Source organism: Pogonomyrmex barbatus, unplaced genomic scaffold (genome assembly GCF_055798465.1).
Source record: "Pogonomyrmex barbatus isolate J1 unplaced genomic scaffold, ASM5579846v1 scaffold1, whole genome shotgun sequence".
NCBI classification, from domain to species: domain Eukaryota; kingdom Metazoa; phylum Arthropoda; class Insecta; order Hymenoptera; family Formicidae; genus Pogonomyrmex; species Pogonomyrmex barbatus.
This window is the reverse complement of record NW_028297098.1, coordinates 21,531,624-21,554,033: the sequence shown is the minus strand read 5'-3', so window position 1 is coordinate 21,554,033 and position 22,410 is coordinate 21,531,624. Positions and strand designations below refer to the sequence as shown.

Sequence of the window (22,410 nt, the reverse complement as noted above, 5' to 3'; positions counted from 1 at the left end):
GAACGTTACGGATCATCGAAAAATTATTTTGCAAAAAATTTTACATCAAGAACGTAATCTCGAATATTAACATGGTACAGTGAACAGAATATATGTATATAGAAAGGATCTATATATATATATATATATATATATATATATATATATATATATGTATATATAGAAAAATAAATTTTGAATATGATGAATATATATTTATATATGAGTTTCGATAAGGCAACGAGAAAATATAAATGGAAACAGAGATAGAGAGAGAGAGAGAGAGAGAGAGAGAGAAGGGAAAATGTATTTTTTTCAAATAATATTTATTCACGTGCAGGAATTCTTTAAATCGTGATTTTGATCATTAAAAAATAAATTGATTCAATATTGTACTATAAGAAAAATGTTTTTAATCGATCAAGTTAGCTCCGCAGCGAAATCTTTTTGCAACAATTTTTGATACTACAACTAAGTAATTGTCAAGCGTAAAAAAAAGCAGAGCAATCAAGCCGAGTGAGCTTTTTTATGCTTATACACAAAGAGACGACAACGTAATTTAGAAGCGTTTATTAACCCGCGCTGTAAAGCCGTAAACATAAAAGGGAAGCGACGAGTTACCAAGGACAGTTGAAAGGGCTGATGGCGGAAGAGAGGTTCGGGTTGCCCGAGCACATATTTCGCCCACAAAGCCCGGGTGTGTACCACCCTCCGTGGTCTTTTCGCCGGAACACACTTGCGGATTTAACTCCGGCGCTTTGGGAGAGCCTCGCCACTTCCACATGTGTTACGCGAATAATATTGCAGGGAGCATAGGGCGAGCACGTAGATGCCTCCTCTCAAGAGAAGGAATCTAGAGGACAAAGCCGTGGAATTGTGCGCGCTGTCTCGGAAGTCGCGTTTCGAAATGTTGAAATGGATTGCTATGATGATTGGACAAATAACTTAGAAAAGATATTTAAGCTATTGAAGTGATGGAATATAATAATAATAATAATAATAATAATAATAATTTTGTCTGGAATATAATAATAATAATTTTCCATTTACACATATATGTGTTAACGAACAACTATTTATAATCAAAGTTATAAATAGAATTATCGAGGCCACTGAAAATTGTTATTGAAATTTTAGTAAGAAGACAAAGTTGAGCTTATTATATTATTTGACTTACGAAGATAAAAAAAGTTGATGTAAACTTTTATCAAATCTTCTTTCGGGCACGTTCATGTTGAATTCATGATTGAAAATTCTCACGAATAATTTATTATCATCAATGCTAATATACTTTCGACAAAGAGCTATGACTCTCGTTCCGGTTCTTTTACGGCGAATCGAAATAAAAAATAGTCTGGGCTCCGGCAGTACGGTCGGGAGATAGGGCGATTTAACGGATCTCGCGCAGCCCCGGGCTGAAAAGAGCGAGACAAAAGCGAGCCCAGTCGTCTAGAAAAGCCAGGCGGCAGCAGGTGGAGCGGCGAGAGGGGTGGGGGGAGGGGGATTGGGGGTTTAAAGTGCATTCGAGTTAAAGCGAGTTCGCGCAGACACGGGGGTGGGTTTTTTGCCACTTAAGCCGCTCGATGGAGACGAGAGAACGGCGAATACACGGCGAATAAACGGAGAAAGTTTCGCAAAAACTGACTCTGACTTTTCGTCCGTCGCTGCTTCTCGCTTTGAGGGCTTTCATTTTCGATCGCGGTTTCGATCGTCGATGAATCAGCGATGACAGCGCGAGATACCTTAATTGAGCCTCATCGCGGCGCGGTCTAAATTTTATCCCGCGAGCGATTAGATTGCGAAATATATGGACGCGTGTCCGGCGCGAAATGGAATTTCTCATTCGTGTAACACACATTCCGGCAATCTGGAAATCGATCGGGATGATCCGCGATAGTCAAGCAAATGCGCGACGATATACTACTTTTGCAATCACAATGAATTCGCGCCGGAGAAGAGATCGCTTGATGTTAACACGATAAATTTGACACGTTAAAATATTGTTTTGGATGGAAAATCGCGCTTTTATCAAAGAAACTGTTACTACTATATGGATGCATTTTTTGATTATTTTTTTTCTCAACGTAAATTTATTTATTTTTTTTTATTTTTTCCATCATCTATCTGAAATATCTGAAAAATATTTTTATAAAAATATTTTATATTGGTTTATTTAACACATTGAAGATTTAATTATCTTTCTAACTATCTAAAAAATATTAATTTAATAGAATCAATGTTTCATGGAAACTATCGAATTTATAAACTATCGATATAAAATTTTTTAAGATGTGTGATAAACTTAAATTCTTAATTTTATAATTGATTTTAGATGTAATTGATTTTAGAAAGAGCTTAATTTTATATCTATTTTAATTTAGAATAAAGACTATTGTGCCAGTTTTTATTAAATAAATTCTCTATATTAATTGCATTTACAATATATTGTTATGTATTTAACGCATCGTTTATGCATTCTGCATGATTTAATGATCTTTACTCAAATGTGTGTATTTCGTTGATTATTGATTGGATAAATTATTATTCGCACTGCTCGAGGCTACTAATTACGTAAATCAAGTACTACATGCAGAAGTTCATTTACTCGCGTATAGCATATGATCGATTACTCATTTACAAACAATCGTTCATAATTCGCTTTCGAAATGCCGGTAATGCGCCGCAAAAAGGTATGAAAGCACCATCTGATCGAAAGAAGGAAGAACTCAAAGAGGAAATATCTGTACGAGGGAGGGAAAATCCTTTTCTTTGGACGCCCTCTCAGGCGAAGGAGAAATTACTTCTCGCGTCGGCTGGCATTGTCGAGAATCCTTCCTTGTCCCCAGGACAGTCTTTCCTTTTCGGAATCCCTTATTACTATCGATTGATAGAATAATTGACACTTCCTTCGTGAGATTTTTCGTTTCGGAAGGACAACGAGATTTCACGAACGTGATCAGAAAACGAGTTTCCCACTCATGCGAATTCTACCCTTGGGTTTGCTTTTTCGATACTGGCTAGAAATATTATCTTATCTTCCTCTTGGACTCCAAATGTCTTTCTGATATCTCTCTGCTCTCCTCAGTGGCTACGGCAATTGACGTTTTCATCTGGAGGAGCTCTGTTGCGTAGCAACAGACTAAACTTGATCGTACCAACAATGGAAAGCCTCGTACCACTTTGGCCAAGTACTCGTGAAAAATTTTGTTATATCCCTTAAATGAGAAAAAAGTCACGTACTCTAGCTGATACGTTTGTGGCTGATAATAATGTTATTTAAGTGAAAGTAAGTTATTTTATATATATATATATATATATAATATATATTTTTATACTTTACAAAAAGAAGTAAAATTAAAAGTTTTTTTTAGTGCAAAAAAATATAAATTTTGAATCTTTGTATTGTAAAAAAATATTATCGGTTAAGAAATATTCAATAATTCTATTATTCATAAAACTTATATCATTTTTATTTATATATTTATCTATAATATTCTAAATAAAATATACAATGGTCTGTCTAATATACAAAATACGCAATGAAAGATTGATTGCGAAAAGAGGGTAAAAAGAATTGACTTTAATCTTTTATTTGACCGTGGTCGCTACAATATTTCAACAAAATTTTTTGCCTCTCCATTTTTGCATATTTTACATATTTCGATGAAAATTCCCAGGCGTACAGCTCGTATATCGGTTATAAAAACAAAATGCGACATATCTCCCGCTGTATATTTTAGGGACAATTTTCGCGAAAATAGGGTCGCTTCTTCAGAAAGGATGTTACAGACCAGCAAATATCTCAACATTTTCATGGAATAAGGTCGGGTCCTCTCGTATCTCTCTCGCATTTCATGTTTTGCATCTTTCATATCCTTAAATCGGGCACAATCGAACTCCGAGGAACGGGATTAATTATCCAGTTGCGAGATGCTATCTGAGGATACAACTAACCACCCTCCGCTCTTTATTCGCGAGTCGCTAAATCCATGGGGAGATACGTGAGAACCGAGACAAACAAACACTCCAACTTTCGACACTCCAACTTTCACAAAATAGGTATGACAAAACTTGTCTCGATTCAACGCGACTTCAATAGAAGTTTCTGTCGTACTTGTCAAGAACGGACATCGTAATAATAATGTCGTTACTTCTGGGTTAACACGCATTTTATATTGATAAATTGAATGAGAGGAAACTCATTGTGAGAACTTTCATACTCCGATTTATATTATTTGTATCTCTGAGATACATGTTTGTAAATACATACATACATATATGTATAATTGGTTTAAATAACAAATTCTGCAATATATGCTTTTGTTAGCAGTAATTTTAAATCAATCATTTTGAGATTTGATAAGCGGTACGGTGTATTCTTGAATTACAAAAAGTTTAATTAGCGTTTTATTTTATCAAATTTTTATTCATACAATTATATATATATATATATATATAATGTTTATACATTAAAATTATAGAGTTATTATTATATATTATATAATATTTATAAATTATTGGATATTACTATTCTATCTATAGAAAAATTTATCGTTACAGCTATTTTATTGTTATATTTTATGAAATGGCGACTGTTTTCCGGGGACTGTTTTCCGGCGTTTGCTTTCTTGTCTCTTGTTTTACTTCTTGCGGACGGATTGTGAACGGATTGTGGGAAAGTTGCGCTCGGCGCGACGAAGCCGTTCAAAAAAAAAAAAAAAAAAGACAGAATATGTATTTTTTAATTATTCGCAAAGGAACAGCACGGTTTCACTGCACAAGTGCAATTAGACAGGCTGCTAACGCGCCTTTGAAAAGTTCATTGCGCTACACCGTGTACTGCCGGCGGCGTTCTTTTGCTCTTGCGCTACGCCAAGCGAGTAATAAAACTAGCAATCACTTTAGCCCTTGCTATCTATTTTTAAGAGAGTAAAATATTTTTCGGAGCTTGAAAGAAGCCTTGAGCCTGAGGAAGGGAAAAACATTTAATTAGCGTGAACGTAAAAGGTTGATAATTTTATTTATTTCTTTGATCATTTCTTTTTTAATGTAGATTCGATTGGGCACTTTCTTCATTTTATCAATTTGTATTATCGATACACTTTCTTTGAAATCGAGTTTACTTGAGAAGATAGACGTAGACTAACACAATTGATCTGATTATCTCTGATCCCATGAAATCTAATTTGCCAACAAGATCTAATAGCTCAGCAACTTGATTAAATTAATTAAAATTTATCGACTTTAACTTAAGTATATTATTTTTTTGTTATATTAAAAGGTTGTTAAAATGACTAATTATATGGATATCTGATAAAAGCATTTTGTTTTTAAAAATTTAATTTTTTTTTTTAAATTTTATTTACTCCGTTGAAAAGTGCCGAGTGGAAGTTTTAATAAAAAGAAGCCGTTTAAAGTGAAAAATTCAGATATCCTTCTTGAATATCAAGTAGACACTGGGACTCCTTTATATATATATATATATATATATATATATATATATATATATATATATATATAAAGGATAAACTAAGCATTGTCCATTTTTCTTCCATGTACAAGCCCGTCGGGTTCTCGTTTCGCATTTTTTAATTAGTTACGAAGAACGCGGTTCGTTTTCTCGCCAACGCGAACGAAATTAGCCAGTAATGCGACTTTAAAAAGTTTACGTACGCGAGAGCAAGCGGAAACGGCGGAAGCGTTTCTCTTTACGGCACGCGGGTGTATACGCTTTTGTTCCGCTCGCATAATCAAGGGTAGTGCAGGGGCGCCGCTTCGGAGAAGATGTTATTGCGGGAATGCCGAGCGCACCGCATCGATGTTTCCTTATCTCATTGCAGCACCCTGCGAAGCTGAGAACAGTATCTTGACGATCGATTTCGTATGGCATTCCGTTTACGTAAGTGGAACGTCTAGCTAACAGATGATCCGAATATATCTCCCGCATGCGATTACAGATCTTGTTAAACTCGCTTTTTTAATCGGGCTATAAATATTTTTTTTTAATTTACCTGAAATTGATTTTGGTGAAATTCTTGAAGAGAAATTCAATGAAAAATTGTTATACGCTCGTGAATTTATATTTTCCTCTCATATCTCAACGATCGCAAAAGATACTTTGGATGAAAATATTTTTACTAAAAATTTAAATTTTTTTTATTTTCATTGATTCTCGGGTGAAAGACTGATGCGATTAAACTATATCTTATCCGGTATTACGTTACTTTGCCTCTCATGAATGATGTCTAACGGGATGAAGAATTTTCTTCGATAATTTCTCATGTCCCGTGAAATGAAATTGACGTATAGGGTGACTTATAGGATTTCATCATGTCTGAGGATCGATCTATATTTGCATAGACACGAAGGATAGAGCTCTCTCTCTCTCTCTTTCTCTCTCATCCGATGCATTTATACGCACCGAGTGAGCCAAATGTATGCATCGCCATGCCAAGCCGGCGCTCATGGCGAAGCGCGGTGGCTTCTTACGCGCAACCAAGTTGCCCATTACTCTTTCTCGTATAATAACCCCGTAAAGTGGAGAAACTGTGAAAAGCCGTTAAAATTAAGGTACCACGAGGCAAATGATGACGGCAGCACTCCGCGCGGCGAATCAGGGGGTGCAGCGTCACCGTCGTGTCAAATTTACTCTCGCGGATAAGAGAGAGGGTGGGCCGGTTGCCATTTACTTTATATTCCACTTTGTCGTATCATTCCGTTGAAGTTACGCCGCTTAAGATACTAAGAGCTGTTGTTTGTCACGTAGGAGCTATCTTTTTTACCTGTATAATGTGAAAAATAGGAAGAGAAAAAGGTATTATTTACTACGATAAGATTTTAATGATACTTAAAAAATATTTATCAATCAATCGTTAATTGGCTCTGTTAATAAAATTATAATTATATTTTAATATAAGATTATATTTAATACAAAATTATGTTTTGTATTATTTTTATTTCGTTTTAGAAAAAGAATATACTGTGTACTGTTTGCTTGATGTCTCTCTTATAAATAGCGACAGGAATAAACATTTCGCTTGAATTCAACCATTCAACCATATAATTTAACAATGATCTCTGCTTATTTTATTAATTAATGAAAACACGAGAGTACGGCAGGCAGTGGCCGGCACGACGCAAAACGCAAAGTTTCACAATTAAAAGTTTCTCGAGCGCAAAGCGTATACTATATTACGCGCGAATAATTTATGCGCAGAAATCCAGTTCGATCCCCGTGGATATACGCGGATCCCAAGTTTACGAGGTGGAAAAAGCCATGAATATTTTACGTCCGTCCGACAAAATGGGACGCTACCATATTCAAATGAATCGGCCGGCTATTCCTTTGAGATTATTCCTGGACGATTGGCTGCGCCACTATTGTTTCGTATTTCTATCTATCGCGGCAATCACGTTTGTTGCAAAAAGCCAGCCGAGGCTATTTCCGTTTTGATTTTGAAGTTTATTTCTATTATTTTGTTGCTTATAATTTACCGTTGTTTTTCGCTACTACCTACATATCGCACAATAATATTTCTCATCTTGGTTGTATAAATTGACAATTGCAAATAATACATAATTTAAACAAACGTAAATAAATGCAAGATTTCTAATTTTCTATCCAGAAAGAGAATGCAATAGAATTAATGTGTCGAAATTTATTCTTATTTATTCAGAATAAAGATTAGGTTTATTTCTTTCCTCGTAAATATAATTTGGTATCTTATTAGCCAATCTGAGTTTACGAAAATTCGTCTACGTTACCTTTTTTCTTTAGATATCGACGGTAGATGTACTTTTATAAACGAAGCTCGGCTGCGCACGTAATCGGTAGAAAAATTGTGCATTTCGCTATCGGAGCAACTATGTATGTAAATATGTAAACATGATTACCTTCGTGCTTTCGCGGTTGTTTTATGAAGTGGAAAAAAATCTATGAATGCCTTATCGTGAGAAATGCCGTTGCTTCGATTCGAATCTGGGTTAGCGCGAAGACGAGAAATACTTTCATTTAAGAAATGAGATAGATCGAATTATTTACAGAGCATCCCAAGCTAAATCTTTTTGTTTTACTTCAATATTAGAGTACTTTTTTTAATCTTTTTATAAAATATTTGTCTTTACAAATGTTTTTTTATATTTTGTTTTTTATATATATAAAATCTACATTATTTATAATTGAGTTTTCTTTATATTTTGTATTTATTACTTAATTTGTAAATTATGAAAATATTTTGTCCTTATATTATCATCATTCTTATATCATCATCGTTATTTAATTTTATTTAATTTATTTGAAGCTTTTCAATATCTGTGTATTTAAATTTATAATTTCTCGTGTATTTTTCCTTACATTTCTGCTGTTTAATTCATAATTACAGAGAGGGAAGCATTTTGCTACTTTATTATTTATGGAGAGTACACGTTTCATGCGAGTCATTTTCTAGTAGATAAATAAAATACGACCATCGCCTCTTTCAAGTAAAGTGCGGTTTATTCCTGCGCGCTAGTTAAATGTATCTCACGAGTTCATCCACCGTTTCACCGGAAATAAAGATCTCAAGTTTATTGAGCTTCTATACTAGAAGCGACATGGTTCGTAGCTTTGGAAGCTTTATGTTGATCCTGAAAACCTCTGTTCGGGTTTCTCGCTTAGGCAGAACATTGTGAATTGCCGTACGCGCAAATGGGAAAAAACGCGAAGTAAGATTTTAAAATTTGATTCTGACAAGAAGACTGTTGGCTTAGTAGAATTTAATAAAATAGTTTCTCTTTTATTTATTATAAGCAAAAAATATATTGGAAATATTTCTTATCTTCTTGTTTATATAAACTGTATTAATAGATCGATGAATATAATTAATACTATGATGGTTGAAATCTTTAAGAACAATAGATTCTCTTTCTTTTTCTGAGATAAAGTAAATCAGATAAAAATGAATAAATATTCACAATTTTGGATGAAACCCAAACGGCAATATTCTTGGATGGATTGTTCAATTTCCTCTCGAATGATTTCTCTCTTTATCTCTCTGTTCCTAAAGGGAAATCCCTCTAGGGCACATATCGGATTGGATTGTATTTTACCCGTGAAGAAAGATATCTCTCTCTCTCTCTCTCTCTCTCTCTCTCTCTCTCTGTATCTCTCTCTTGATGAACAGTTAAATTCCATCTAAATTATTCGTAGCGCGAAGTAAATCAAGTCGATTTGAAAATCTGGACTGCTCTTAGTAGCAATTGTGTTTGACGGATGTCACTGTCGCTGTCACTGTCTGATATGAAAAATTTTCTGTTTAAGAATATTCTTCCAAATAATACTTTTTACCAAAGAATAAAATTTCAAACTACATTATATTTCAGTAATTTCCGTATAATTTTTATATATATATATCATTAGAACATATTTCATTAGCATTACAAGTCGTCAATGTTAGATTTTCTTGCATTTTTACTTGTATTAAAAAATCTTCTAACAAGATTCAGATTTCTTTTTTTAATCCGTTATACATAATTCTGGGACGAAATATTCGATGTACGTACACGCAAGTTGGAGGCTACTTTTTGCCGATCCAATTTTGTCAATTGGACTGTACGGTTATATTGTTTACGTTTGGACGTTTGCATGCGATTACTATGCGGCGAACTAGTTCTTCAGACTCTGGCCAGTCAGCATCTTGAAATACACTTGACTGTCTGTATAAAACGGTGCAAACGCTTCCGCCCTTATTTATCGAGGCAGATGCTTCGAATGCTAATGCTGCTAGAGCAATTGCTTACGTTTGAAATAAATGTACTTGTCTAGGCAAGTAAGAGTTGATATAAAGAGAGTGTAGACAAAGGTAAATTAAGTTTGATAATATCGAACAGACCGATGCAGTGTTTTTCTTCAAAAACTTTAATATTTCATTTTAATATCAAAATGAAATTGAGCACAAAAATATTAAATAATTATGTAATCTATTTATATATTTTTATATATATTTTTTCATTATAATTGTTTAAAAGTGCTCATTCGACATATCTTGATATATCATAATTAAAATTTGGTTAAAATAAATAAATTATCTGATTTTATCAAAATGAAATTTTAGTTGAAAATATTATATTTCATTATTTTTATTTTTTGGAATTAATTAAGACATTAACCGAAATACTAAAATCAATTTAAATGATATTGTTTTTGCTTTTAAGTATCTCTATCTTTGATTGTTGGAATTTCGCGCGAGATGATATCGCTTGTTTTTCCATTTGAGATTTCGCGAACTGGAAAAGGCGTAAGAACGAATAGTTTGCTTGCGTTGCTCGTCAATAATTTCACATTCGTCGGGCTTTACGGGATGGCAGCGATGGAATTCAACGTTGCGATTTCAAAGAGTAGAGAACGCTCGAACGTGCACGTACGACGGGGATGGAAAGAAATATCTCCACAACAGTCGCGTGTCATCGACCGGAGAAACGAATGAAAACGCGTAGCTGGAATGGAAAGCCGTCAATAGAAATCCTATGGCGAATCTCTGTTGCAAAACGCGCGTGCGATGGAAAACTGCTTGTCCGTCCGTGTTCGTCACTGCAACCACGGCGTCCACCATGTTTAGCTTTCCTCCTCGTTTTTCCGCCTTTGCATCGCGTATCCGATAGATCTGCACGACGCTCGATATTACGGGCGCAGTGAAATCACCACAGGTACCTCTTCTTTTTAGCGAACGCGCGACGACGGAAAGCATTTAATCCCGATAATCCTTATCGCGCGCGATAAGCTCACTCTAAAGAAAAAAAGTATACATACAAACCTTCTAAAAGCACATTTTTTGCAAATATTTTCTTATAAATACCGTTCTTTTTTTTTTTTTTTTTTTCAAGTCTTTGAAGTAGAAAATATTGTATTTTCAACTCGATAATTTAAAGACAATCTTAAAATAAAGATAATATTGTAAATTTCAAATTACAGTTAATATTGTAAATTTTTTAAAGGGATCAATGTTCTCGAGAGAGTTGATTGGATGAAAGAGTACATCGAGAAACGAGTGGTGTCTCGCACTTGATATTGTTCAAATCAGGCCCTATTTGCGATCCAATTCTAACGTTTTCGGAAGAAGAAGCAAATCTATGTACACGATATATACGAACACGCGTCGAGCAGCCGAACGGTCTTTCTCGTCGCTAGTAAAATTGCGTTCGGATTTGCAAGAAAACTCGCGGTGAGACAGTGGGAAGGGAGGGAGCTTCGATTCCATTCCTATCATTCCGCAGCGGTATCTATTGAACGTGGAAAAGGAAAATCTCGTTGACGCACAAAAAGCCCGAGAAAGTCTCTCTCTCTCTTTCTCTCTCTCTCTCTCTCCCTTTGGTTAACCCCTGCTCGCGTATATACCGGACGAATCAGACGGAGAATAAGGGAGAAATAAAGTCGAAATGGACATGCAGCTGTCTCGCGCGTTGAAAAGATTTTTATTCGATCCGCGACCGAATTCACCCTCCATTTACACCGAGACTATTTAAAAGAGATTTAGAATGCGCAATACATACATATTTCACCGACATTACCGACACTGCAATGAGATTAATCACGCGCGAATAAATTTCCGCCGAGCGCCGAAACCGTGGACTTTTAAACGCGGAATCCGCGAATCCCGTCGGGAGTACATGCACGTCCTCCCAATTTCTCGAATGGTTAATTTCTCTTAGCGGTCGTTACAGTAATCGCTGAAAAATTCTGACTAATTGGCTCAATTTCGCGCAGTTTGCGTCTGAAGCGAGGAAAGCACCCCACAAATTGCAACTTCTGCCCGAGAGGGAAAAGGATGACTTGCTGCCGCGAGTTAAAGATAGAAATTTCTTTGGTCTGGACGATAAAACGGATCGTGAAATCCTTCCATCTTCAGCCGTGGCAGCTGTACACCTCCTTGGAAATTCTCCACGATCTTTGAGCGCACGAAGGCTGTTCGGCGAGACACTTTTAACATCGAAACTCGCTTGTGAAACTCTCACGTTACGGCCATAACTTTGCGTCATTGTTGCGTTCCGCAAATAGGAGCTTGTATACTGTATGTATTATAGAGGAGAGGGAAATTTTGAGGGCTAAGTCAAATTTAATTACCACACATTTCACCGGGAAATCGATCGATAGTTTACGTAGTTCTTCGATTAGGAAATTTCCCAGGACAGGGATAGAATTTCCCGGGGGTTTGAGAGTTTTCACGGTATTACCACACCCATCATCCCTCGGTTGCCTTTTCCTCAATAGAATTTCAGGGACGTGCGCTGCACTATATCGGTTTTCCACGTCACCTCGCGCCGGATGTAGGTGGTTCGCATAAATTTTCAGCCGGATGGCATTGCGTTTCCGTTAGCGGCGTCGCACGCAGAATGGCTTTCACGTAGCGCCCTGTCAACGCGGCCGTTGAAATATTAAAATACCCGTCGATCGGCTTCGTAGTCAATTCTTCTTATTTCACCGAAGGGAACATCAGAGAAATATATATTCGCATCACGGTTAAATTCATCGTGTCGTTATTTGAGTTCCACGTCAATGTCGGAGATAACGACTGTTTCCCCGTAAAAACGATGTACCGGAATAATAAATTGTGATGTAAAAGAGTAAATATATATATATATATATTTTTTTTTCATTAAATGTATGCGACATATTAGTATATTAAAATAAAAAATAATATAATTTCTTAAAAATTATTTTATATATTATAAAATAAAAAATGTATTATTTTATATTTTATTATATTTAAAGTATAGCGAACATATTAAAAGTATTGTATATTGTAAAATTCACATTAATATTTATTAATGAAAATTATATTTTATAGAAAAATTATATGTAGATCACACGGTAAATTGTATTTGAAATTAGATCTTTTTCTTACCGAGACTTTTTTAAAATATCTGTGAATAATTTTCTTACAAAAGTTTCGTAAACGAAAAATTATTATCATATATTTTTCATATAAAAGTTCTTGATCTCATTTGTATTTTCGTACAACGCGAAGTAATCATGACATCATCGAGATGTATTTTCACGAGACGACATTTGTCGAAGAAATGCATTGCTCGGTACCGTCGTCTTTATTGCGAAATCGAGTGCGATCTCTTGTCAGACGTTAGGAGGTCGCTAAAGATGGATGGCCAGCGATACGGTAGAAAAAAAAATTGCGCAGGAAGTGCTCATTGACAAATTGATACAAATGGGCCCAGCGATGATCGCGTTTCCTGCGCTTTCGTGTCTTCCTACGTGTATTCGATTTGCGGAAACGCCTACCTCTTATTTTTGTTCACCGACCACGATCACAAGTACATCTCGCATTGAGTGTTCTAAAAACGTTATAGCCTCAATTTCGTTATTCGAACATCGGTCTTTCATTTTCGTGATAAAAAATTATGTGATTTTTATAAAAGAAACTGTGTCGTCGAATTTTACCGCGTGTCGTAAAAATCAGATTTTAAACAGAGAAAAAGTTCTATCTCGATGTCTAAAATTAAATAAAAGAATTATTTTATCATTACAAAATTATCTCAAAATTTTTCCACAAAGCGAGAAAGAAGCAAGGTGACTTCAAAGACGCGACCGATAGCCTCGGATTATATGATTTGTACTCTTATTTCCCCGGTCGAAAAGTCGTGTGTCAGAATGAAAGGGTCGGGCACGTATTGCCGTGCCGTAGGGACACGGAAACTTCTGACACATCGTAGCAAAACCGCTAACAGCCCTAAAGAAACACGTTCGTTGTGGGGGGAGATACCCGCGGGATACCGCGAGTTTTCCTTTTCTCGATCGAGACGTCACGGCGCGCCGCGTCGCGTCACGGATAGTAACGAGTTTTCGCCGCTTTTACAAAATTGTTCTGCGGGCAAAGTTTCGCGCGCCCGACAATAACGGTATACAGAGACTCGCCCCACGAACTTTCAGACTTTTCCGCAAAGCGAGCAATAGAGCGCGGACAACTATTGATACCGTTTCGCAAACTTGCAGCGTGAACAGATCGCGGTGATAAAATGGTTCCGCGAAATGGTTTTCCCCTTTGATTAAACTTGTGTACCGTGGAAAATCGAGTGCGGCTACATTGAAAGAGAAATAAGAGATAAAGATTTAAAAAAGAGACGTTTGATCTGATGTGAATGTACACGTAAATGTACTTTATTCCTCTTCCTCGGAAAAGAAATAATTTCCTGTGCATTTTTTTGCAACTTTTTTTCTTTTATCGCACTATAGATCGAGAGTTGTTTCTCGCTTTATAACGCTAATAATTTCCCGCATTGAGCGTTCCATCCAGAGGATACAATCTTTCGATCTCTCCGTCAACTTTCTTCAAGAAATAATTCTCTCCGATTTTTTAAAACTTTTCGCTCTTCATCGTAGGGTCATACACACGAGTCGTCTGCACTTCTTATTTTACTTTACAATTATAACTTCCATAAAGAATGATTATAACTAATTTCCATCAACTTTCTCCAAGGCAAATAATTCGTCGTTAACCTTTAAGCATCTTCTGCCTCATTATCGAGTCGAATTTTACACAATGACGCACCAGTGCTCTTGTATCGTAATTTTCAATTTTGTAAAGTGTTGCAAGGTGTTCGAGAAATTTCGGAATGAGTAAAATCGTAACAATGTATATGGTACATATACATTTGGGATATCCATTATTGCGATACATGCATGCGCGGCCATTTCCTGTCACGAAGTATGTAGACGGACAACGAGGTTGGCTTATGTGGTTGCCACGAAACCTGGACTGTTACATTAGTCATTCCGTCTACCGTAACATTTATCTCCATCGGGGTTGTACGTATATTTGCGAAGAGCGTAGATTCTAGAATTTTTGCCCTCACATCCTTTCGCTATTATCCTCGTATTATCCTTACTACATAAATTTAAACGCAACAGACTTAATATTTGAACCTTATATCGGTGAAACTTCACTTTCTTAAACTTCACTTTTTGACTCCTTTACGCTTAATTTTTTTTTTTTTTTTTACAAAAATAACCGCTAAACAGCTAAAACTCCACCGATAAAAATTTAAATTTATGAGTATTTACTCAGTGAGAATATTAAATTATTATTGTTATTATCATTGTATACATTGTTACAGAAAGCTTCATGGTATTTTAAATTTGAAAGGGTTTTTATCGAGGAGATTCGGACACGATCGATTGTCATGAGATTTTGAATTTTGCCTCAATATCCCTCAATTTGATATTAACTTTCAGAGCTATGCGAGGAATGGGCTCTGGCGAACAGCCGTGAATGCGTAGAGGGTAGTGGTTCGACGAGCACGACACACGGTGAGGAATCCGAGGATGCGTCTGAGGCAAGGTTCACCCTCAAATATTTGGGCAGCACCCTCGTCGAGACGCCTTCGAGCGAAGAAGCTACAGCAGAAGCTATCAAGACCGTCATTACCATGGTCTGTATTATTTCGAATCTTCTTTTTTTCTAATTTACCCTTAAACTTATACTCTGTCGTACATGAAAAAAAGCACCTTGCAATTTTCTATCGTCGAATTGCATTCTCTAATTTCTAAAATCTAGATTATATTCTTTTTTTATCTATTTTTTTCGATTTGTTAAATTTTTTTAAATTTATATTTATTTATATTATTTATCTATAAAAATAAACATGAAAATGAAAGAAACCGAAGTTATGTCGAATTTGCAAATTCTGTCATATTTGATTTATACATTTAATTATGGTATGTATTTTTTTTTCAAAGTTTTTCTCTCTCTTTGCGTAGAGAAAATTTCATCGTTTAGAAACTTTTCTGATTTTTACAATTTATGAAATGTATTTATGTTGCACTTATAATGTTGCAAATATACGACAGAAAGACTGAGGGAGAGAAAGAAAGAGAGACGAGGGGGAGGAAGAGAAGGAGAGAAACAGAAGAAGGGGGAGAGAGAAAGAGAGGAGAGGGAAGAGGAGAGAGGGAGGACAAGGGGATGGGGAGAGGAGAAGAGAGAGAGAGAGGGAAGAGGAGAGAGGGAGAACAAGGGGATGGGGAGAGGAGAAGAGAGAGAGAGAGAGAGAGAGGGGGGGGGGGGGAGGGACAAGTTTGCCGCTTGTGTTGGAGATTGCCACTGTATTATTTATAGTTGGAATTGTATCGTACCGTGTAATTTACTTTCAACCATTTTCCGACGCGGGCGCTGTGAAGAGAATTTAATTGAAATTGGAAGGTACTAATTTCGCGCATAGCCGCGGGTCCGTTAATAAAGCTAATGAAAATGAAGCGTGATTACTTTGCACTATGTTTATTCGCTAGTTTGTCTCTGTCGTAGCTGACGACGTTTACCGCGCTAATTATTTCTTTTCTTCTCCTTTTTCTTTCGTATTATTGTTGCCATTCAGATTCTGTCGATCGGCGGTAAAAATTTTGTCAAAAGTCGAATCACGTGTTTTAAAATCGTGTCTACTAATGTTCGGGAATACATGAGGCAACAAAAAATGCAACCGAAAAACGGCGAGCACGGGCGCACAAAAAGCGGCATTAATGAGAAATGGCTTGTTTGAACCACCTTTCGTTTGTGCTCTAATTACTTTCAACTTGGGTGTACGGAATATTGCGAACATGGCTGATATTGCTCCCCGATGAAACTATAGTATTGTTTTTTTTTTTTTTTTCGTGAAAACAACGTCGAATTGTGATTTTCACATATAGCGTTTTATTAGTAGGTGTATTGATTGAAAAAAAAACTTACTTTAACAAAACTTTCCAATTTGCGTTTTACTGATGAAATTTTATACGTCAAATGTGGTACGTAATTAAAAGCGTTATGGTTAATAGAAGATCAATATCATTTATATTAAGACCGCATACGGATGGTGTGACAAAAAGATTAGATTTAGAAATGATTCTGTTGTGAAAGTGATTAAAAGTAGAGATTGTCATATTCAGAAATTACAAAGTTCTATCAGTTTCTCAATTTGATTTAGTTGCGAAATCCTTGGTGAATAGCGTAATCGGTAGGGGAAAACGAATTTATGCGATTTAGCAGCTCGCAATCCGAGGAGGTATGATTAATTAATAACGAAACTTCGTCCGCGTCTCATGTAATTCAATTTCAATTTCGAAGCGATTACAACTCGTATCGCGAGATTACATAGACAAAATTGCAGAAAGCGGTAATATATGCATTTCGGCAATTTCCGTTGCAGCTATTAACGAAGAGATTCAATCAACGCACGATGGAAACGCGTATGTCAGAATTTCCCCTGTGTCACAATAAATATAATTTACGCTGTTTACGGTGTACATATACATTCATATGCACATAAAAATAAAATCTGCAATAAAATGTACAAAGTACATTCGTACACACGTAGAAACAAAATCTATCCATTATATGTTTGTGATAAAAATGGCTTGCGGAATATCCATAATATCCGTAATGTTATATATAAAACTTCTCTTGAGATTAATGTAATGTGTATAAATAATTTTTCTACAATAATATTTTATTTTAACATTTTATTTTATTATTTTATTACTACATTTACCTTACATTGATTACATTTATTTTACATTTTATTATTTTATTATAGCACTTTTACGACTGAGAAGAATATGCGTTATCTGCAGAAATCCCTTATAATTTCTAATTCTCTCTTTCCTTCGGCGAGGATCATTTATAAGAACTTAAAAAAACGCAGTTTTATAAACGCAGTGAATAATGAAACTACGAGTTAAAAAGTGAAAAATATACGACGATCCGCGATATCTTGTCGCGGAATGCATGTCGTCCGGTTTGAGCAATTCGCGTTCCGTTAAGCTGCTTTCATTCCGAACGCTTTTGCTGCAAACGCGAACAGATCAAACGGCTATCGGTCTTTTTTTTGCCGGAGCGACGAGCCACCTCGATTTGGATCAATTCGAAAGTTTCCCGACGCGCGCAATCGTATTCCGTGTCGGCGACTTCCCGATCGAAGTCTGCATTGCGCCCGGTCTCTTTGCGCTTATTGCCCCGCCGGGCTCGGCTCCTTCGATTGATCCTCCCTCGCCGTCTTTTGTACCTGTGTAATTGCGTCCATTATTGTATTAATTCCTCCTCGCAGCGTCGCATTCATTTCCCGAAGATTGGCAAGGGGGCATCCGTCACTATGGCATCCTTTGTCTCACGTTAAAACAATAAATCCCATTGTTTATTCAATCTCCTCTGGTAGATAAATTAATCCCGTGCAATGAAATTTATATAACATCCATTTCGCGATCCACTTCCGGAACTATACTGCGAGCATTAATTGACTTTTGCCGTCGCACTTCGGGCGTTACATCGCCCCCCTTTAACCGATCATTGAGCGGAAAAGTATCTCTTTAGTTTTGTTACTTCGAGATATAATTTGCTGTAAGTCACTGATTAAGATGTTTCTATCGCGAAGCGAGAGTTACTCGCGCGTCTAACAGCATCATCTTGCTGTGTCGCCACCATAAAGGCAATTAGTTTCCGCGTAGTTTCCGTCGTGCAATTTCTACTTGCGAGTTCTCGTTGATGATACTATTTAATGTTTGCAACAAGCTACTGGCACAAAATATCTTATTTTATCACGTATATGTAATCCGGACTAATAAATACAGTTATTCAACAGTAATAAATACAGTTGCTAATATAAATATAAGTCGCCGTTAAGAGAAGCGAGAGAATTAGCGTTCCTCGGATTGGGAACCTGTTGGAATATATATATATATATATATAAAAAAAAAATCCGCGAAAAGAAATCAGTGAAAAAAGTTTTAATTTCAACTCTCGAGTCTCTTCTTGAAACAAGATGATAAAATGAACTGGGATGTTTAATCTATTTAAAGAGCAAGACATATCCGGATTATCGCGGTTTCTCGGCAATGAATAGCCGCCAAAAGCACGGCTGAATAAGCACGCTTTCGTTGCAAATTAAACGTGATAATTAAAAATAAGATGAAAAGAGGATCTGTGAGCGCGATTCGAACCTCGTTATCGCTGCGAGGTTTCTCTTTTCCCGCAAAAGAATTCGTTAATCTGTCGCAAAACTTTACATACGGTTGTTTCCACGGATTTCATTCGGAATTAGCGTGAATATCAATCCCCGTTTCGCTCAACTCTGGTAAATGTTGTTATTTAAACAAAAGAGAGCAAAGAATTTAATTAAAAGCTTGGACCGCACGGTGGAATAATTTTACGGATATTAACATCGTTAATATATCGTTATTAAATCGTAAATATGAAATTTAATACAAAGTTTGCTGTTGCGTTGCATAATTAACTTCTTGTATTTGATTATTGTAACGTCGGTCACGTAAATTTATATAAAAGAAGGAAATAATTTGCTAGATAAACATTTCCTCTCGTTAAGTAACGATATTAATTCGAAGTCAGTGTCTTATTTTCATTAAACTTATTTCCCTTGCATGTGAAAAAGGTCGTTTTGCTTGTAATATATTTCATACGTTTCTGATTCCTTTTGTGTGAGACAAAAACTACAATTTTATTTTTGAAATTTTATTTTTAAATTTTATCTCTGAATTAAATTTATTTATTTCCATTTTCTTTGCATGTTTCTTTGCATGTAATAATGATATTTCCAAGTGCGACAAATGTATATCTAGTTACAATTAGTTAAATTGTGAAGACATTAAGCTGTACTTCCACAATAACATATTCCATGACAGAGAGAGAGAGAGAGAGAGGGGGGGGGGAGGGAGGGAGATTCGATACAGAATTCACTCGGGAATCAGTGAGTTAGGGAACATCTCGCAATCTCTCGTGTGACGTTCGCGATTAAGGCAACGGAATCTCCATGCGCGAGTTAAATCGTTAAATGGACCGCTTAATCCGCGCGAAGACTCGTAATTGCGTTGCGATAGAGCAATGGCGAGAGAACTCACGGTTTAGCAACGGGATATTTGATTTCCGAAAAAGGTAATCGAGCTGTTGCTTCGCTTTACCGGGGTTTAATGCCATGGATTTATTCTCGGGCGCGTTTCAAACTATTCCAGATGCTTCGCCTTCTGCTCGAGCAAACGGCGAAATTGTTGTCGGTGCAGCGGGAAGAAATCAATAGAAATTCGCAATTTAGTCGGATGATTTATCAGATGATCCTCTTGGGACTTGATTTCTCCATAGCTAGGGAAAAGAATGTTCTGTTAACTGATCAGATATCAGAAAACGAATTAAGGAAAATAATACATTGTTGTAATGGAAAGTTATTTAATTAGCTGTAGATTTCTCTCTCTTTATCTCCCACACACATTAAAGTTTAATAAGGATATAAAAGTCATTATGGAACTCGATCTATGATAGATTCCATTAATTAGACATTGATAATCGGAAATTGAAATATAACACAATTAAACATAAAAAATAAATTATATTTTACTGTTAGAGTTATCTTTTGGGTCATATTTGTATTTTAATACGAAAATATTTGACGGAATACAAAAGATTACAAAAATAAAGAAGATTTTTAAAAAATTTATTTCTATTATTTTATTTTCACAAAACACACACACACACACACACACACACACACGCGCGCGCGCGCGCGCGCGCGTACATTAAACGCACTAAATGTTCTGTTTCTTTATATCACAAGTTATATATTATGAAATTTTATAGAGAAATGTCTCTGAAAAGAATAAAGATGCAGCCTTACGAAATTAAATTTTTTGTTAATGGATAAATTCTCTGGCATACCATTACGCTTTTTATCCCCGTCGTTCCATTTGTTACAGGCGAAGGCAAGCGGAAAAAAGTTGCAAAGAGTCTCTTTAGCTGTAAGCTTGAGAGGAATCAGAATGACAGACTTGGCGACCGAAGAGGATCAGCTTCAGGTATCGATATACAGGTAAGATAATTAGATTGACAATTAAAATAACTATTGTTAAATATTGGCAATGGCAATAAATAAATTAGCAATTAACTTCAATATAAAAATTTAATAATAGACTGCATTGAATATTTAAACATAAATTAGATTTTCTGAAAGATTTACGTGAAAAGCAGTATTGTAAATTATTTAATTTCAATTTATTATTTTTATATTATATTTATATAGTTAATAATTATATAAGTTTTATGTTATTCAACATGAAATTATTACTCTCTTACTCTCAATATTTCCAGTTTTTGTTATTAAAATTCTACTTTCTCTTTATTTTACGAATTAGCTTCTTTTATTTTTTATGACCTTTTTTCCATAACCGGAGAAGAACACAATATATCTTTTCTAAAAAAAAAAACATTTTTTTCTAACGAACGAGACGCGAAACGATGAATAATTGTTTTTCGCAGAACACGCGCTAGCTCGCACGGCTGAAATTTTAATCGTGCCAAATGAAACTCGCCGCACTTTGTTGTATGTTGTGCCGAACTGTCGGCGGATTATATTCGTTGTACGTAGTGCCGAGAATGCATCGACAATCCCGCGTAATGACAATGTGATGGTGATGGTGCAGCGAGCGATATGCAACGAGTGCGATTTCGATGCTCGTTGCGGGAAATTACCAGCGCGACTATTTCCGATTCACGAAGCCTCTCTCTCTCTCTCGTCAGGCCGGCGTTTGATTTGCAAATTTCGCGATATTTTCAATCTCATTAATGACCCGGGAATGTTATAAAATACACAATGTTCGGTGACGACGATTATTTCGTTAGCTTCTATTTGCAGCATTTTATGCAACGTAAACATTCCAATGATATTTTTCAATCGCTAAAAAGCATATTGTTTTAATTTAGATAGTATTTGGATAGCATTTTAAATGCACATGCCATTAAAATCAAATTAAACATGATTATAAACATATTTTAAAAAATACTTATCACTAAATATTTTTTTACTTAATCATAATTCTTTTATAAATTTAATTCTATTAAATTTATATATTTATTTTATTTTTTATGATATCTATTTGTATTTATTTTATTTATATTTTTATTCGGGATTTTGCATAAATATACTTAATTAAGTTCTTTGTAAAAAATTGATGAGTCTATAAAAATTCAGACAAAGTTTTATAAAAGACTTTGAATTATACATCTAAGCTATCCTTTATATTGCATTAAAGATTATTATTGCAGAATATAATTGCGATTTTAATTTTCTCCGTAATATCAGTTTAGGAGACCAGCACACTTTTTTTCCGCTTTCCAGAAAAATTGAATTCATGTTCACGTTCTCTCAATGAAATGTCGAATTAATGCATATCATATGGCAAAGCAAATTTGCGTGGTGAATAAATGTAGAAAATTACGGCACTGCTCGCTTCGCGACGGATCGATCTTACACAAAAATATGTTAAGATTCATATTGTATAGAATAGGAAATGATCGAATGTAGCGACAGAAGGATACGCGATAAAAAGGTCGAGAGGCTCTTTCAGAAGGGGAGATTCTCGCTGAATTTCCAAGCGGCGGACGAACGAACAAATGAAATGAACTTTTCTCGCGATCA

At 35.5% G+C, this 22,410-nt stretch overlaps 1 protein-coding gene across 4 annotated transcripts in view; it reads left to right on the top strand.

The window, feature by feature from the left end:
* LOC105423831 (uncharacterized) overlaps positions 1-22,410 on the top strand; it is a 64,791-nt gene that overhangs the window by 34,782 nt on the left and 7,599 nt on the right. For all 4 annotated transcript variants that reach the window (XM_011633746.3, XM_011633747.3, XM_089085394.1 and 1 more), the window contains 2 exons: positions 15,200-15,396; positions 20,693-20,805. In XM_011633746.3, coding sequence (XP_011632048.1) covers positions 15,200-15,396; positions 20,693-20,805 — 310 coding nt within the window. The remainder of the gene's footprint in view (positions 1-15,199; positions 15,397-20,692; positions 20,806-22,410) is intronic.